The sequence below is a fragment of the Chironomus tepperi genome, unplaced genomic scaffold (assembly GCF_022539635.2).
Source record: "Chironomus tepperi strain 1889 unplaced genomic scaffold, CSIRO-AGI_Ctep_v1 contig_338, whole genome shotgun sequence".
NCBI classification, from domain to species: Eukaryota; Metazoa; Arthropoda; class Insecta; order Diptera; family Chironomidae; genus Chironomus; species Chironomus tepperi.
The window spans coordinates 79,846-97,888 of record NW_027226460.1 but is presented as its reverse complement, the minus strand read 5'-3'; the positions used below and the strand labels follow the sequence as shown (position 1 = coordinate 97,888).

At 29.2% G+C, this 18,043-nt stretch overlaps 2 protein-coding genes across 2 annotated transcripts in view; both read left to right on the top strand.

The window, feature by feature from the left end:
* Positions 1-411: 411 nt before the first annotated feature.
* LOC139093809 (uncharacterized) overlaps positions 412-18,043 on the top strand; it is a gene marked incomplete at its 3' end in the record, with an annotated part of 88,043 nt that continues 70,411 nt past the window's right edge. The window contains exon 1 of the mRNA XM_070644649.1: positions 412-1,562. The remainder of the gene's footprint in view (positions 1,563-18,043) is intronic.
* LOC139093807 (uncharacterized) lies at positions 8,487-10,579 on the top strand. Its single transcript, XM_070644647.1, has 4 exons — positions 8,487-8,590; positions 8,736-9,844; positions 9,899-9,970; positions 10,032-10,579. Exons 1-4 carry the CDS (start codon positions 8,487-8,489, stop codon positions 10,577-10,579), a joined length of 1,833 nt encoding a protein of 610 aa, XP_070500748.1.

Here is an 18,043-nt window from a genome sequence, read left to right as displayed (position 1 = left end):
ACAAACGTTTTGTACATTTTTGTACACAAAAAAAAAAAAGAATTTGAATGTTAAAGCCACTGTTTTATGGTTTTTTTTAAATAAAAATTGGAGCATTATAAAGTGTTTGAAAAGAGGAAACTTTAAAATGAACATGTGAACTTGAAAACCAATTTAGCACATAAAAAAGCTCGACCTTGAAAAAAATTTCCTTTTGAAAGTAAATCAAAAAGGTGTGAAAACAAATAAATAAGAAAGGAAGAGAAAAAAATTGTGGCTTTCATTTCACAATAGAACCGGCATAACAGCAAGAAAAATAGAAATAGGCTCAAAACACATAACACATCAAGAGTGTAGTACACAAAGGCATGTGTGAGTGATAAAAGCGGAAACATACGCAGCATCACAACAAAAACGAAAGAAATCAGGAAGGAAATTTTTTTTGGTATGGACCTTCGCATTAAATTTCTCTTTCTCTTCTACTCGCCCATGCAAAGAATAATGGAAGTTCATTTTTTATAACTCTAAACAACAAGAGCAGCAACAACATTGACGGTCTAAAGTGGGGAAAAGTCGACACAAAACAGAAATAAATAAAAAAATTCATAGCCCAACTGGAAGAGCAAAAAAAAGTATTTTTTTTTCGGCAATTTTAAAGGAAAATAAAAAAGGCATTCAAATAAATTAATTACATGAGTAATATATAAATAAAAATAACAACACAACACATAACAAACAGTGAAATAAATTAAAAGCAAAGGCAAAAGAGCTGAATAATCAAGCAAGTAAAAAAAAAAGAAAGAGAGAAACAGAAAAGATAAATAGATAGATGGAGTAAAGTTGAAAAAAATTAGACAGAAAATGAAATAAATTGTGTGCGAGTTTTGTTGTGCATGAGTTTAAAAAAAATTGCGGTGATTTAAGAAACGAAATTAAATTGAGTGCTGGATAGACATAGCAAGAGAGACAAAGAGAAGAAGAAAATTGGTGGATTTTAATTTCTTTTTAAATGCAATTCTTTCTCTCTTAACCAAAGTCGGTGTGATTTATGTGTGAAAAAAATATTTTTTTGTCTTTTTTCAAAACTAAGTAAAAATGAATCTGGAGAAGAAACAAATGTAAACTTTCAAACAGAGGAATGCAAACTCTGCAATCTTTATACTTTGTGCCGTGTTAAAAGACATAAAGAACTTATAACAAAGACCAGTAATTTAAAATTTTGCGGTTGATCCACCAATTCAATTACAGAACTAAAACAAAAGCAAAATTGACACATAGCCTCAAAAAAAAAAAAAAAATTCTGTTAAGTACTTAGAAATTTCTTTCACCACTCAGCACATGTGTTGACGAATATATACAAAAAAGAGTGACAAAAATATACAGTATTACATTGGTTGAATGATATTCATCCCGCAAGAGACACGCAAATACCTTGAATTTAACCTCGAAAACATACACCAACTTTTAAATAGATTGATCGAAAAATAATCGCAAAAAGAGATAAAAAATACGTGTATCGACACTGAGCTTTTGATTTAAAATGCAGCAAGGAAGGAAATAAATAATGAATAAAAGAAAATGATGTAAGTAAAAAAAAGAAAAAAAAAAAAACAATAATAACCCAAACATAAATAAGACTTTTCAAATTAAATTGAATGATATGTTGTGAAATTTTTCAATGAAGCTTATTTGAATTATATACATACACAGTTGAAATGGATGGTCTGTGGTTACTTCAAAATCATATCTTTGCAAAAAAAGAGTTGGAAATTGAAAATCTAATCAATGTTCATGTAGGTCAATATGTTTCTAGTACAGTGATTTGATTAATTCATTCCATTACCGTACAAAATAATTTTATAGTTGCAAATAATCATTTGTATATATTATAACGAATGATATACAAGTAATAATAATTTGATGAAAGTAAAAGAATTCTCAATAAATATGTTCATCATTTTCAAGTTGGTTTTCTATTTGGTATAAAATACCATTCTTCTTCCCATAGTAAGTAATTTAATTATGTATGGAATGAATAAATTCAATTTTAGCTTAATAAATATTTTCGTCATACGAATAAACTATAAATATTTTAGGGTCAATAAAACATAAAAAATTTCTCATGCAATTTAAAAAGCTTCAATTTATCAATCTTAAAAATATAAAAAATTAGTTTTATGTAATCTGCCATCAACAAGAACTTTTCATGTAAAATTTTATTCACTTTCATTTAAACTAAATTATATTGTCAACCTATCATTCATTATACACTTGACTTCTATTTTTTATAGCAGTTTTTTCTCTTGTTCAAAACAATAACTGCCAAATTATTCACATTTCCTACCGTTAAATTACCTTTCTTCATAACACTAACGATATAAAGATGACATAGAAATAAAAATGAGATAAAATTGAAATTATCATAAACGATAAATTCAGTGTGTAAGTTGACATTTATCAATGCGACTTCAAACTGAGCACTTTCTAATATTTTCGTAATTTCTTGATTGTATAAGCCGCTACAAGACAAATCAGTTATTGTTGACCAACAAAAAAAATAATGAGAAATAATATCTCTTCGCTTCCACTTATGAACTTCTTACATCGGTATGGTTTGATGAGTTGTTGTTAGAAACAGCAAATAAGCAACGCTAACAACAACACCAAATCATTTTTAAAACCCTGAAATCCGCTTCCAATTAGCACCTCTTAAATAGTAAGAATTTTTATGATATTTTCTCGTTTGACATAACACAGAAACAGTAAAAGAAGGCACGAATAATATTGTAATGGCACTAATGCTATTGATGTTGTTCTTATAATTTTAATGAAAAAAGTATACAAAAAAAACATCACACGGATTTTTTTTATTCTTTCATTTTCAGTTGTTATGTTGTGATTATTTACCATTAACATTACTCATATATGCTAATAAGACAAAAAAAAAATTCTTTAAATAAATGTGAAGGGAAATAAGAAGCAACAGCGCTGCTAAATTGAACAAACTGTGATAATGATTCATAGGTACAATGGAACATGAAATTCACAATAATAGCGGCATCGCCGAAACAAAACAATTGTGTATGTATTAGGGATTATGATGTCTCGTAACTTTTCCACAAGATATAAATTTATTTCATTTAAAATAATTCTAAATTTCCTTAATGAATTTTTTGCTCAATGTAGGAAATAATGGAGTTTTTTTTACCATGGTATTGTGTTTAATAATACAGTTTCAATAGAATCTCTAGCTGCATGATTTTTTCTCCGTTTCTCATGACATTAAGCAATTAGATTCAAATTGGATTTTGAAAAATGTGCCTACAAGGCAATATATACAATACATCTGATGAAAATGGATGACACAGAGGCATTTAATGTTTACTGTTTGCTGCATTTTGTGTGCTTGTATCGTGCAGATTTTTTTTTGCTATAAAAGAAATTCACGTTAATTTTTCTCTTTTATGTCGTCTCCAGTCGATTTATTTATTTTTTGTTTCCTTTTTTACGACAACGGATGGGTACAATAGGAGGAAAGAGAGCTCAGCTTTTTTTGTATTTTTTATTATTATGGAACATTCTGTTATTTTTTGCAGGTCTCGTTCAATTTTTTATGCCATTTCAATCCAAATTTGTATGCACATTTTTCCTCAAAAACAGTTGTACACAACAAAAAATGATACAAAAGGTTGAATACAGGGAGAAATATTCTGAATATCAATGCTAATGCACGTTAGTTGACCGACCGTAAAAAAGTTATACCAATGGATCTTTTTTTGTGCAACGTGTATGCTCTCTTTTATTTTATTCTCATTTTTTATATAAAATTCAGAATTCATTAAATTGCAAAATTTTTGTGGACTCCAGAAATGATGCGATCAGAAAAGCAAAAAAAAAGTTGACATTTAAGAGAGAAAAAAAATGTGAATTTAATTTTTTTAACTAAATGCTGAATCGTGCATTTTAAGGAAAAAGTTTTTCTTTTTGATGTTGACTCATTGCGTAGACATGGAAATAAACTTGCAACGACCATTAAGGATGTTTTTCAATTGTCGTTCAAAGATTGTTAGATTATAGATAACATTTGCTTCATTTGATGTTATTAATTAACCTAAATTTTATATAAAAAGAAAGCTCATCATTTGAGCTTTATGTGTTATAAATGACCAATTGTTTGTCATAATTATTAGAATTGATCTTTTATGGCGATATTTTTGTACACAAGATATGTGATTCTGCATAGATCTTGGAAATTGCTTTAAAAAACTGTTCATATGAATTGTCATTTATTGGATGGATGGAAATAGAAGAAAAGATGACAGTATATCCTCTCACTGTCAGAGATGTGTGCAAAATGTTTGCATGCAAAGCATGCACGAGAAATCATCATCATGAATACACCAAAAACCAATTTTTTATAAAAATTTCTTTTTCGCTATATCGCGTCGCGATTTTTCAATCGATTGGATTTTTTTCTATGTTTTGTTTGATAGAGAAGGAAAGAAATAATATAAAAAAGCAATTTTTAAAACTTCTTTTGTTTTTGTGGCTCCATACAATCATAATTGTCATACATGAAAAATATTGAAAAATACATTTCATAGCAATTCGAAGAAAATATTCACACTACGATTCTCTCTGCCTCAACACATGTATTTGTGCTCGTGTGTGAAAAATGTTAGGAAACACCTGTTTAGAATGATAAAAGAATGTGTGATACTTTCACAAATTTTTCTTTATTTCCGATAGAATAAATAAAAATGAACTGAAAGGAAAAGACTCAAAATGAAATGAAAATAAAGACGAGAATCATGAGGAATGCAAAAAAGAAGAACTCAACTGGAATGACTTGAGTTTTAAGTAGCGGAAGTTGTTTGTGGAAAATAAAAGTCAAGGATCGGCATGAATGAGAATTTTTCAAATTGAATTTAATTTTTCTTTACTTTGATGTTGACTGTAAATGATATAAAAATCAAATCACATGCTTAACAGATTTCACAAATATAAAAACATTTAAAGTATGAATTTTCATTTTTAATGTACTCAATTAACGGATGTAAAAGCTTTAACATATCTTTCAATTGCAGTCAATGAGGCTCTCTGTATACAAAATTAATCGTAAGAAAATATAATATTTAAGAAATTCAACATGTGTACATAATAGAATATTTATTTGTGCAGAACAGTGCAGAGGTGAAGGAGAGAAATTCAAAAATAAATCAAATATTAATTTTTCATTATTTTCTCTTTCTAACTTTCTTTGTGAGGCATACAGAAACCAGTCTAACGTTTCAAAAAAGTTTGCAAAGTAAACGGAATTGAAGGAAATTAATTTTTATTATTGGAAAATATTATTGTTTATTTTTGGATAAATTTTTCGACAAATTTATGATTCTTATGCAAATTTATGAGTATCAAATTGGTTCGTTTGAATAAGCGATTGTATCAAATTAATCTATTTATAAAATATACAAAAGAATGATATTTAATCGTATTGTATGACTCAATATTTATAAAATGAAAAAGAAGAAATTGCCGTTGTGTGGTTTGATTTGCCTTTGAGCGCATCTCATTCCATTCATTTGAATATTAAATTTAATCTTTTGTTTATGAAACGAGAATAAAAAGCTATTAGTTGAATGCATTCAATTGCTTTCTTTTCTTTGTTCTCGTTTTCACTCTTGTAATCCTGATATTATTTATTTTGGCATCGAACCACTAAAATTATCTTTTATACATCTAGAATAATGAAACTTAATATAATTCTCTAGTCCCACAAAATATTAATAAAATGCTTTCTCAAAAAAAATGAAGACAATAGCAAAAATAATATAATTAAAAATTATTTAAGCTTGTCTTACAAGCTTCCAAATGATAAAATAAAGGAAAAAATAAAATCAACTGAACAAAATATGAAAATTAAATTTTCTACGAGGTGCACAAATTTGTCCAATTTTTCGACTGTATAGCATGCCTAACAACCTTACTTGAGAGAAATAATAAAAATTCTATTGAGGTCAGAATGACTTGATGACTTTTTTCAATTTTCTCATCTTCTCGTTCTGCTGCTGCCGTTGCTCGATTCGTATTTTTGATGAAGGCTAGACAGTTGTTGACAATAACAAAACGGCACATATATAAATTCAGTCATATAGTATATTTTTTGTGTTTCATTGTAGCTAAAAGCCAGCATTCTGTTCATTTGTATCGAAAGGGAAATTTTTTTTGTTTTGAATTGTCATGGACTTTATTCAATTAAGAAAAAAATAAAGAAATGAGCGAAAACGACAACCATAACAAATTTATTCAATCTGCCTTCTCTTTTTTCATTTCTTTCTTTAGTTTCGCTTTTCATATTGAATAACATTGAATGCACATTACCTAAGAAAAATCGTATAAATCGTATCATGTCATAGGTATGAAATGAGAAAAATGACAAAAAAGTAGCAAGTATATCGAAAGGAAACCTAGTAAGGTAGACACAATGAAACATTGATACGAGCTTCAAGAAACGATAAAAAAATGTGAGGGAAGAAAATTAAACAATGAAAAACGTGAAATTGAAGAGAAAAAACTGAATTCAATTCTAAATTGTTCAGTTCTTTAGTTTTATTACTTTGAATAAATGAAATGAAAAGTAGCGTTCAAAGTTAATCGATTTCTGGGTAATTGTTACAAGTTTTTTTTGTATCCAATATTCCTTCTTTCGTTTTTATTTTATTTTATCTAAAACGAGTTTATTCATAATTATTGTAATTTTCTTAAACTATCTGCAATAATTAATATATTAATTTAAATTATTTAATGTTTGTTTTATTTCGACTGATTTTTTTTTTAAGGAATTGCGTGTTTAGATTAAATTTTCTCTGTTGACAATTTCATGTTCTGAAAATTGTCATAAAAATGTTTTCTGTTTTTAAAAAACAATTAGGCCATTAAACAAAAGCTAAATTTTAGACACAATATAATCAAAAAAAAGTAATTTGGGTGCAAACAATTAGCACAGAAAGTATACGCAGAGCGTATATCACAAATCACCTTAGGAAATATCACAATGAACGGATTCGTAACGGAAATCGAGAAATAGAAATTTTCTTTTTCAGTGTGACAATTTATTTTAACGCTGATTACTGCTTTGTTGTTGGACCTCACACTTGACAACGGTTTTGTTTGCGCTTGGATTAGTGTTCGTTCTAATATAAAGTAATAATAAGAATAAGAAAAAAACTTGTCATCTGCAGTTTGTGTCACATGAATTTTTCAGTTAATTACTCTTCTCTAGGTCCATTTTTTTTTTTACTTTTGTACAAGTTGTTCTTCATGAATCATTTAAAAAGAATTGTGCAAAAAATATTAACTGCTGTAGATAGAAGAAACACGATTTTTATGTTAAATTATTTCATTATACGGCCATTAAAGCCATCATTGTTTCTTGTTGATCTTCAGACTTTTAACATTGTAAATTTTCTATACATTTTCCACTGGACATTATAATCGCAAGTGAAAAATCAGAAAAAGAGCAAGAAACAGCAACAGAGACAGAAAAATTGTCTTCATTAGGACTTCTATTATTTTCTCTGTAAATTAATTAACGATTTGTCTCGACAACCTTCGACTCTAGAAAAATGTTTTCAGTTTTCGCCCTTTTATTTGAAAAGAAAACAAGACAGTACAATTAAGAAATTTAAGGATGAGAATTATATTTCATTTCTGATAATGGCATAATTGTTGCTAAAGATAAAAATAACTTTTAAATGAATCATCAATTTTCTGTAAGAATCAAACTGATTTTATGGCAAAAGATCGTAAGAATTAATAAAATTTAAAAGATGTTCAAATTTTGATGATTACATATTTCAGATGTGTAAAGAAACTACTTAAGAACCAAGAGATACTCTGTAGTATGGGATAAATATGCTCTGCATATGATTAATATATCAAATTAAATTAAATATTTTAAAATATTTTGCAAATACAAAAATAGGGTAAACAACCTATTTTTTTGTACAACCTATTTTTTTGTACAAAACTGAAAATGACTTTGAAGCACTTTCCAACAAAGCAAATGAATGAATAATGATACAAATGATGTTTTAACAATCCTGACAAGTTTTCAGGATGAAAAGAGCAGCCAATTCTTTTAAAACTCAAAAAGAAATTTTCACCAAAAAAAATTATGATCACACAAAATTTGTATATTTTTTTCATCTCACTTTTCTGGAAAACCTAACACTTTTATCATTATATTGTTTGGGAAAAAAAATAACTTAATTATACATGATTTCATACTGCGTTTCACTAATTTGCTACCGGTTGTCTAAACTTGGATATTTTAAAATTTATGGAGCTTGATTTCCAACCTATTTTTTTGTACACAAAAACCTAAATATTTGTACGTTCAAAAATAAAATAACCGTTAAAAGTTTATGTTTTTATCGGAATCTAAATATTGTTGTTTGATTTTTCGTGAGACAATTTAATTTAATAAGTGTTAAAATTAAATAAAAATGGAAAGCATAGAATATTTAGAAGAATATGCTGACGTTATTGATATGATGGATGATATTGTGGATGAAGATTATGAAGAACAGTCTCAAGCAAAATATAAGAAGTATGATGCAACAAAAATCAAGATGCACTTAAATTAATTAGAACAGGAGAGTCTATTCGTGGTATATCTGCAAGTTATGGCATTCCTATTAACACACTTTATTGGCATAAAAAAATTCGAACGGCGAACGATTATTGAAAAAGAGAGGTGTTGAATGCGTTTTGACGAAAGATGAAGAAAAGGAAATAACTGAATGGTTGATACAGTGCTCGAATTTTGGTGATCCAAGAACAAAAGATGAACTTGTTACCATTGCTGCGGAAATAAGACAATTACGCAGTGATACATCTTCTCCTATGTTTAGAAACGGCAAACCTACTGCGAAATGGGTTGAAGGATTTCTTAAGCGACATCCTCAAATTACTTTTCGAACTCCTGAATCAATTTCTCGTGCAGCTGCCAATGTTTCGGAACAAGGTATTCGCAAATTCTTTCAGAGTCTTTATCAATTTATTTTAGATAACAACTGCCTTGATGTTCTGGATCGTTCAAATGCATGGCTGAATATCGATGAAACGTCATTCCAATTCAATCCACCTATAAAGAGAGTACTGGCAATGAAAGGCTCCAAAAATGTTTACAAAGTAGATTCATCGAAAGCAAAAGAGAACCTGACAGTTACATACTGTTTTGTTGCTGATGGTACAATGCGTGAGACGCAAATTATCTTAAAGAACTCTTTTTCTCGCCTCCAAGATTTTGCTTATGCGTGTGGCCAAGTGAATGCAAATTTTGTAATTAGCCAAACAGAAAGAGGGTGGCAAGATAAAAATTCATTTGAGGCATACCTGAAGAAAGTTGTTGAAGGTTTAGATCATATTCAGAAGCCGATATTTATATCGCTTGACAATCATCCATCCCATATAAACTACCATCTTTTCAAATGGTGCAGAGAACGCGAAGTACACATTTTATCTTTACCACCCAATTGCACACATATTTTACAAGTTGCTGACATTGCGGTTTTTAAAGCAGCAAAGTTAGGCTGGAAGAAAGAAACAAATTTATGGCGACGTAATAATCCAGGCAGGTCAATGGATGAAATTGAATTTGTGAAAGTTTTAAAGAAAATGAATGACAGGTACATCAATGATGAAATGATAATTAATGGCTTTAAAGCCAGTGGATTGTATCCTTTCAACGTGAATAATGTTCATTTTGAGCGATGTATTGGAAAGAATTATGGTCCATCCATTGAAACGGCAACACCACAAAATGAAGAAAATAATTATGCAATGGATGACTCTCATGGAGGTATTAAGCATTTAATCAAAAATTAATCATTGTAACATTTTTCTTTATTCGTAGAATATGTTGAAGAATATCTCGAAGAATACGAGCCCGTTTTGGAAAACGAACATCAGACAGAACATGAATTAGGTATCGAAAAAAATGATTCACAAGGATTTTATAATGATTTTATCACTCGTTTTGTATTTAGGTGTTACAGATGCCATTTTTACGCAAATATCAGCACATCAATCACATTCAAGCCTTGAAGATGATCCTCTCAAGATCATGGAAGAGATGAAACAACTAAATAATAAGTTACGATCCTGTTCTGCAAATTTAGGAACTGACTTTACATTCCTAACTTTAGTCATAGATCAGCAGTTGGATTTAATGAAGCATCAATTTTCTTCTTGTGCAAGTGAGGATTTTACTCAACAAACAGCACAAGCTATCCCTAGTACTTCCAAAACAATTAAGGATATACTTCGTCCACCAGCACAATTTGAAAGAAAAACTAACCGACGATTCAAACGAGCAAATTGTGGAATCCTTACAAGTGATGAAGTCATCGAGACATACGAAAAAGAGATCGAAGAAAAGGAAAGAATTGGAAGAGAAAAAGAAGAAAAAAAGTTATTGCGATTAACTCAAAAAGAACTTAGAGAAAAGTGTAAAAATATCAAAAAAGAGAAATCAGAGAAAGTTAATGTTCCAAAAAAGAGGAAGACCGTCAAAAATAGTAAAATAGTTAAATAAAAAATTAAATTCCTAGAAAGTTTAAGTTTTTTGGGTGAGGTGCATGGACCCGACGGAATATTCCGCGGAACATATTCCGCGGAAGATTATTCCGGGGAATTTTCTTCCGTGGAAGTAAATTCCACGGAAGTTTCTTCCGCGTAATATATTCCACGGAATAAGTTCCGCGGTATTTTATTCCGCTAAAATAATTTTTTAAAAATTGTACCGCGGAACAATATTCCGCGGAACTTTATTCCGCTGGAAATTTTTAAAAATTTGTTACCCGGAACATTCTTCCGGGGAATTTTGTTCCGCGGTATTTTCTTCCGGGGAATTTTGTTCCGCGGAATTTTCTTCCGGGGAAATTTGTTCCGAAGAAGTTTTCATATAATTTTTGTTCTTGACTTATCAAAAATTTAAATTTTTAAATGACATTACGGAGTGGTTAAACAGATCGCAGTACCTTTTCGCCGTTAGCGGACCCTAAAATCAATTCTGTTCTATTCTATTCTAATTAAAAATTTGTTGGATCTGAACTATCAACAATTTTTGACAAATATTAAATCACAAATTATTGGTGCCTAATAATAATAGCATTGATGTGGAATAACTTCACTTGAGGAGTAAATCGCGAGTCAGGAATAATGTCGAAATTGTATTTTCCATCGGGTGGTAATTACTTCACATGCACCTACAAAGTGTAAGTAAAGTTATTCCGACATGGTGCAGGAATAACTTCACTTCAAGTTTCTCTGGATTTCGATAGTTCTAATTTTTTTTTTACCTAAATATGATTTGCTAATTTTAGTAAAGTGTTGTTGAAAATGTCTCAATCAGCATGTTGGAGCATGTCTGTGGAGTCCTGAGTAAGTTGTTTGATTGCAATGAAAATAGGCCTAAATTACATCTATGATACATCCATTTACGTCCTGCATTTAAATATTTTCGTCCAATCTCAGATGTTATAGCTACTCATTATAGCTACTCATATTTACCTTTTTCTTAAAATCTCAGAAATTAAGTGTATTAAAATATTTAAAATTAAAAGTAAAAGAATAGAATAGATCTGATTTCATATATAACATGATATTACTTTATTTAACGCGATGAAATAACGGTCAATGATTTTTTTTAACAAATAAAGGATGCGTCAGACCTCTCTACAGACATAAAGTTTATAGTGAAATCAGAACCACGCTATTGTCAGCTTATTGCCTTTAGCCTACAAAGGAGGGCAGAGAGCCGCGGTTCGATTGCGTATGTTTCGAAAAATGAGAGGCGAAAACTTTCTTCTGCCGAGTCTCGAACTCATGACCGCTTGGTTTATATCATATTAAATAGATACTGCAGTATAATATTATTCCACCACCAAGCCACTTCGACTCAAACAACTTACTCCCGCGTACTTCACAGACATGCTCCAACATGCTGATTGAGACATTTTCAACAACACTTTACTAAAATTAGCAAATCATATTTAGGTAAAAAAAAAATTAGAACTATCGAAATCCAGAGAAACTTGAAGTGAAGTTATTCCTGCACCATGTCGGAATAACTTTACTTACACTTTGTAGGTGCATGTGAAGTAATTACCACCCGATGGAAAATACAATTTCGACATTATTCCTGACTCGCGATTTACTCCTCAAGTGAAGTTATTCCACATCAATGCTATTATTATTAGGCACCAATAATTTGTGATTTAATATTTGTCAAAAATTGTTGATAGTTCAGATCCAACAAATTTTTAATTAGAATAGAATAGAACAGAATTGATTTTAGGGTCCGCTAACGGCGAAAAGGTACTGCGATCTGTTTAACCACTCCGTAATGTCATTTAAAAATTTAAATTTTTGATAAGTCAAGAACAAAAATTATATGAAAACTTCTTCGGAACAAATTCCGGGGAAGAAAGTTCCGTGGAACAAAATTCCCCGGAAGAAAATACCGCGGAACAAAATTCCCCGGAAGAATGTTCCGGGGAACAAATTTTTAAAAATTTCCAGCGGAATAAAGTTCCGCGGAATAAAGTTCCGCGGAATATTGTTCCGCGGTACAATTTTTAAAAAATTATTTTAGCGGAATAAAATACCGCGGAACTTATTCCGTGGAATATATTACGCGGAAGAAACTTCCGTGGAATTTACTTCCGCGGAAGATTATTCCGGGGAATTTTCTTCCGCGGAATATGTTCCGCGGAATATTCCGTCGGGTCCATGCACCTACGCCAGTTTTTTTAGTTATTATATGTGTTTGTAGTAAATTTAACTCCATTTTTAATATATAGGATGATTATATAATAAATCATTCTATGAAAAATATCTTACTTGTAACGGTAATTTTATATTTGAACGTCCAAAAAATTAGGTTTGACGTGTACAAAAAAATAGGATTTGTGTACAAATATTTAGGTTGAGACATAAAACTGCAAATTTTCAATCTTGTGCTGCATAACAACAAAAGGTTTTGGCTAATATTAAAAGTACAATCAAGAAAGTATGGTTTAAAGCAAGTTGTGATAGAAAAAGTTTGCTTTTGTGAAGAAAATTTTTCATTTGAAGTTTGGTAAGTTGAGTTTGTACAAAAAAATAGGTTGTTTACCCTAGTCTCAAGAAGTTTTTCAAAAAGTTTCTATATCAAAAATTTATTTTTGTTGTTTCCTGTTAGACCTAGTCATACCTTATAATCTTCTTTGAAGCGGAATAGAAACCAACAAGAAACATATTGTATAGTGTAATTTGTAATTTAGTTATAGACAAATGTCCAATTTGAAAAACAATGTTCTTATACTTGGAATATTGTTTATGTCTCTCACTGTCTAGTATGCTATAACCATAACCTTTCATTTAATCGTTAATTTTTTTATATCATTTGACTTCGTTGTTTTAATTTAAGTAAAAAGCAGCACATGGAGATAGATATATAAAAATTTATTGAGATTCTATTAAGGCATTGGTAAAGCAATAATCGTTAAAGAATGAAAAAAAAAAATAATGTGTTGAGAGCATGACGGTGGTGGTTAATTATCACATTATAGACATTTTTTTTCTTTAAAAATTCTCATTAATGGAATTTCATTTGTTAACTTCATCGACCCTGTCGTCATCATCTAGAAGAAAAAAAAAATTCTCAAGTGAGTATTTGAAAATGAATAGAAGCAAACGACGCTGAGATTATTATATCATTATTTGGACGGTAATTCCCATTAAAAACACTAAATGAATACTTTAATTTATTCGAATAATTCTAATGATTACTTACAACTTGAGAGACTATACAATATACACAATTTTGCGCTTGCTCAAGATGCGAAACGAATTATTCGAGGTGGCAGCGGTAACAGCAGCTACGACAATGTTGATGAAGATGGAAGACTACACAAAACTGTGATGAAATTAAAAGTTTTTTTTCCTGAGATGAATGGAATTAATTTTCTTCTCTTTCTATGACTTTTCTGTCACTTCTTATTTCACAATGCTGTTTGGTAATACTTAAACTGCCTCATTTTCATTTAGTTTCAATTTTAATTTTTATTTCTTTACTTTTATCACAATTGCTCTCTTACTATAAAATATACCTTTGAAAATTCTGCTATCAAAAGCTATTTGAATGACAAAAGAATTTTTGGAAGAGGTGAAAAAAGGAACTAAAACTTGAAATAAGAACAATATTTATTTAGGAAGAAACAGTAGATGTTTCAGTTTATCATTCTTTTAATTTCCATTGAGATTGGAAGAATGAATAATTTACGCGAATAATGAAAGATTGAAAGATTTTCATCAGATTTGTAAAGATTCATGATAGGTATAAAAAAAAAATTTTAGGAAAAAAGGAATTTTTCAATAGGAACTGAAAATGCAAACGTCAAAAGCTTATTTATTAAGTTGTTTAAAAGTTTTAATTTTTAAATTTAATAGGAGAACGAATAGGAGAAATCAATTCAATAACACAATTTTTGATAACATCAAAGATGATAATTTATTCAATAAACCGTTTCTTAATTCGTGACTTCAAAACATTTTTCTCCCCATATTTTTACCATTTCTATTAATCCCCTAGAAAATCATCATGAAACGATTTTGTTTTCGCATTTTCTTACTTAAGATTTCCGACAAGAAAATATAAAAAATTAATTCGATTCTTCCGTATGTTCATTAAAATAATCTTATTTAACGGCAATGGATGTATTTTGTTTTCCGGACATTTGTATATTGTTAAAATGTGATGGTAAGCAATAGCACATTATTCAAAGTAATATTATCCAATGGTTATGTTTGTATTTTCAACCTTATTAGTTTCCATTTTCAACCCCTAACCAAAACTGAGAACATCCAGATTGAGCAGGAATTGTCGTTTATAAAACGGATGTACTTTATCCTCACACCATTTCAACAGAATTTCTTTCTCATCTGACATTAGTCCTTTCATTGTATAAATTTTTATAGTCAAAAGGAAACAATAATATCAAACTGTGCAGTAAAGCTTTTCGCACTCATTCACATACACACAGACATTTATGTATATACGAAAATCTATACACATACAGAGCATAAATTTTCATTACTGCCATTTTTCGGCATTGCTTGCTTATTTGGTTGCTTCCTCACTCGCGCTTGTATGAAAAATTTCTCACCATAGAAGCTGCATTGCCAACCAAAGAAGGGGGTTTCAGAGATATATTTTAAGAACAACAATGGACTAGGAAACGATGAAAGTATAGTTAGTGAATACAACAGTGCCAATAAAAAGGCAATCTGAGACGAGACTAAAGAGAAATAGATAGAGGGTGGATGAACATGTGTTAAAATGTAAAATCAATATCAATGACACTGTACGATGGTAGTCATACGTACATTGCTAACTACAATGAGTGAATCAGCAAGAATATCCGCATCAGAGTATGCTTACTCTATGTATATGTGTATGGTGATTCCTTTTTCTGAGCTAACTATGTGCTTGTCTTATAGTCATTCAACTGTATAAACATAAAAATCACTCCATATATCCATCGAAATGTTGTTCCATCTCATTCCTAAATGTCGTAATCCCCATAAGATTATGCGAGTGAGAAAACATATTTGTAGAAATATTTGGATTTTCACAATTACGTTCTTTATATTTTTGCTAAAATGTTTCTGGTCGAATATTGTAAAAAAAAAAAAACTTTATATCTTTTGTTCTATAATTTAATAATGATATAAAACTGATTTAAAAATCACATAATTTTCATTGCATTGTTTAGTTGATTATAACCTATAATCCTAGTGTACAAACAAATTATCTTGCATACTCTTTCATCTTGTTTGATGCCAAACCAAAAATGAAATAAAAACATAATGAAAATAAAAATACCGACTATAAATAACACCGACCGACCGGAATATCGAAGAGAAGAAAACTGTAGTGAAATTTCATTACAGTAAAGAAAATATTTATAAGAACCTGTTCGAAAAATGTGTGTACACTTATGTATGATCTTATATGATGATCATTGCAAAGACTTGAATGTGTGTGAAGAATAAAATGAAAAAAGCATCAAATCATAAATATTCACCGCCATTCATTTACAAGACAGAATATTTTTATTTCTTTTCATTTATCGACTTTTTACATTTGATTCTGGTTTTTTCTTCTTATAGATTTCTTGCTTACTGCTCCATGTTATAAGTTTATTTAAAATATGTTTGCTGATAATAATGCTTGGAATGACGACAAAGACCAGCACTCTCTCAATAGAGATTGGAGAGACGCGCTGATTTATTTACATAATGCAAAAAAAATAACAAGCAGAGGAAATAAGTGATAAGGCAATAATTTTTCTTGCTCTCTATATGAGTCATACCCATTTCATTTTATGATATTTCTTGTGTTATAATAAGATATATGGGATTGTATTGTTTTGAATAGATATGGAGTATTATAAATGGAATGTTATGAGCAAATAAATTGCATTTTATATGCATGCGCATCTGTAAATTACTAACATGTCACGACTTTATCAGTCAGTAATGTAACTTATACAATTTTTTCTGCAATAAAAAGCAGTTATGAATATTTAAGTGTTCATTTCATTCGTTTCGTTTTTTAAGATTTAAGTTCTTTAAAGTTAGCTCATTGCATTATTTTAATAAATAAAAAATAATCTCAAAGTTCCATCATATAATTTCTTTACTTAAAGCTCATAGAAAACCATTAAGTTTACTTCTTTCAATAGTTTTAATCATTTTCCCTCCTTCTCGATGTTGAACCTGTTATAAGCTAAATTTCCTATGATTCTATAAAGATAATAAGGAAAATTCTATTTTTTAAGTAGTAGTCCATACTGTATTAAAGTTTCTCTTCTTCTACATCTACCTTCGCTTCGTTGTCTTTAAATGTATACTACAGTGTAAAAAAATAACTTTTAAATCCATATCGATATTTACTTTTAATATTTAAGTCTGAAAATTTTCTTGTGTTGTTAAATTTATGTGCATCCTTATTTACAGCAGTAGCAAACTGTAATTTACTTTATAAATATCTTCATACAATGAATTTGTATTAAATTTATGAAATCTAATTTAATTTACTTTTGTGCCGATATTTTTAATGATTTATTTTAATATGCAAGTAAGTTTTTTTGCGTTTAAAAATTCAATTATGGAAATTAATGGAAATATTTGTTTTCAAAATGAATCTGATTCCTGTGATTGGTATGTAATTTCCATAATATAAATGCTGCTAAGTATATAAATTTATGCAAAGTAAAATACATATGAGAAGATGACGGGAAGAAGAATAAAAATGTATGCTAAACGATTTCACATCTCTCACCTGTAACGTTATTCTAAAAACCTGCTATTGAGTGTGAAATATATTTTCAATCTCACCCATATATCAAGTGTCAAGAACTTGAGGAAAACACTGTATAACAGATGAGATGGGATGAATATGAAGAGAAAAATATGTGTATGGAAGTGAGATGTGAACTACTAAATTACACACACTCAATCGAAACGATTTTTTATTTTCATGCATAATTTGTGTAAACTTTTGCCACCTTTTTTATATTCATAAACAAGGTAAGAGCACATTTGAATATTTTTGTTAGTCTTCGGAATTAACATCATTTTAAGAACATAACGTTTAAAAATGTTCCCTTAGGTAAAGGAAAATAAATCGAATAAAGTTTAATTAGCCAATCCTTGTTTCCTCATACATATTTCATAAAACAGAAATCATTTTGTGTGTCTAATATATATATCTTAATCCACCATTTATCCATTCATGCACATAAAAAAATTTCACTCTCTTCATTCAAATAAAAATCTGTTTGATTCTTTTATCATGCATAATGTTAGCATAAATTTAAATTTTATGAGATTTTTGTTTTACATATGTGAATAGTATGCAAAATTACATAAATGTTGAATAAGAATTAAAACGAGAGTTTTAAATCCCTTTGTTGTTTTTGTGTGTGTTTTAAATTTTTCAATCTATAAA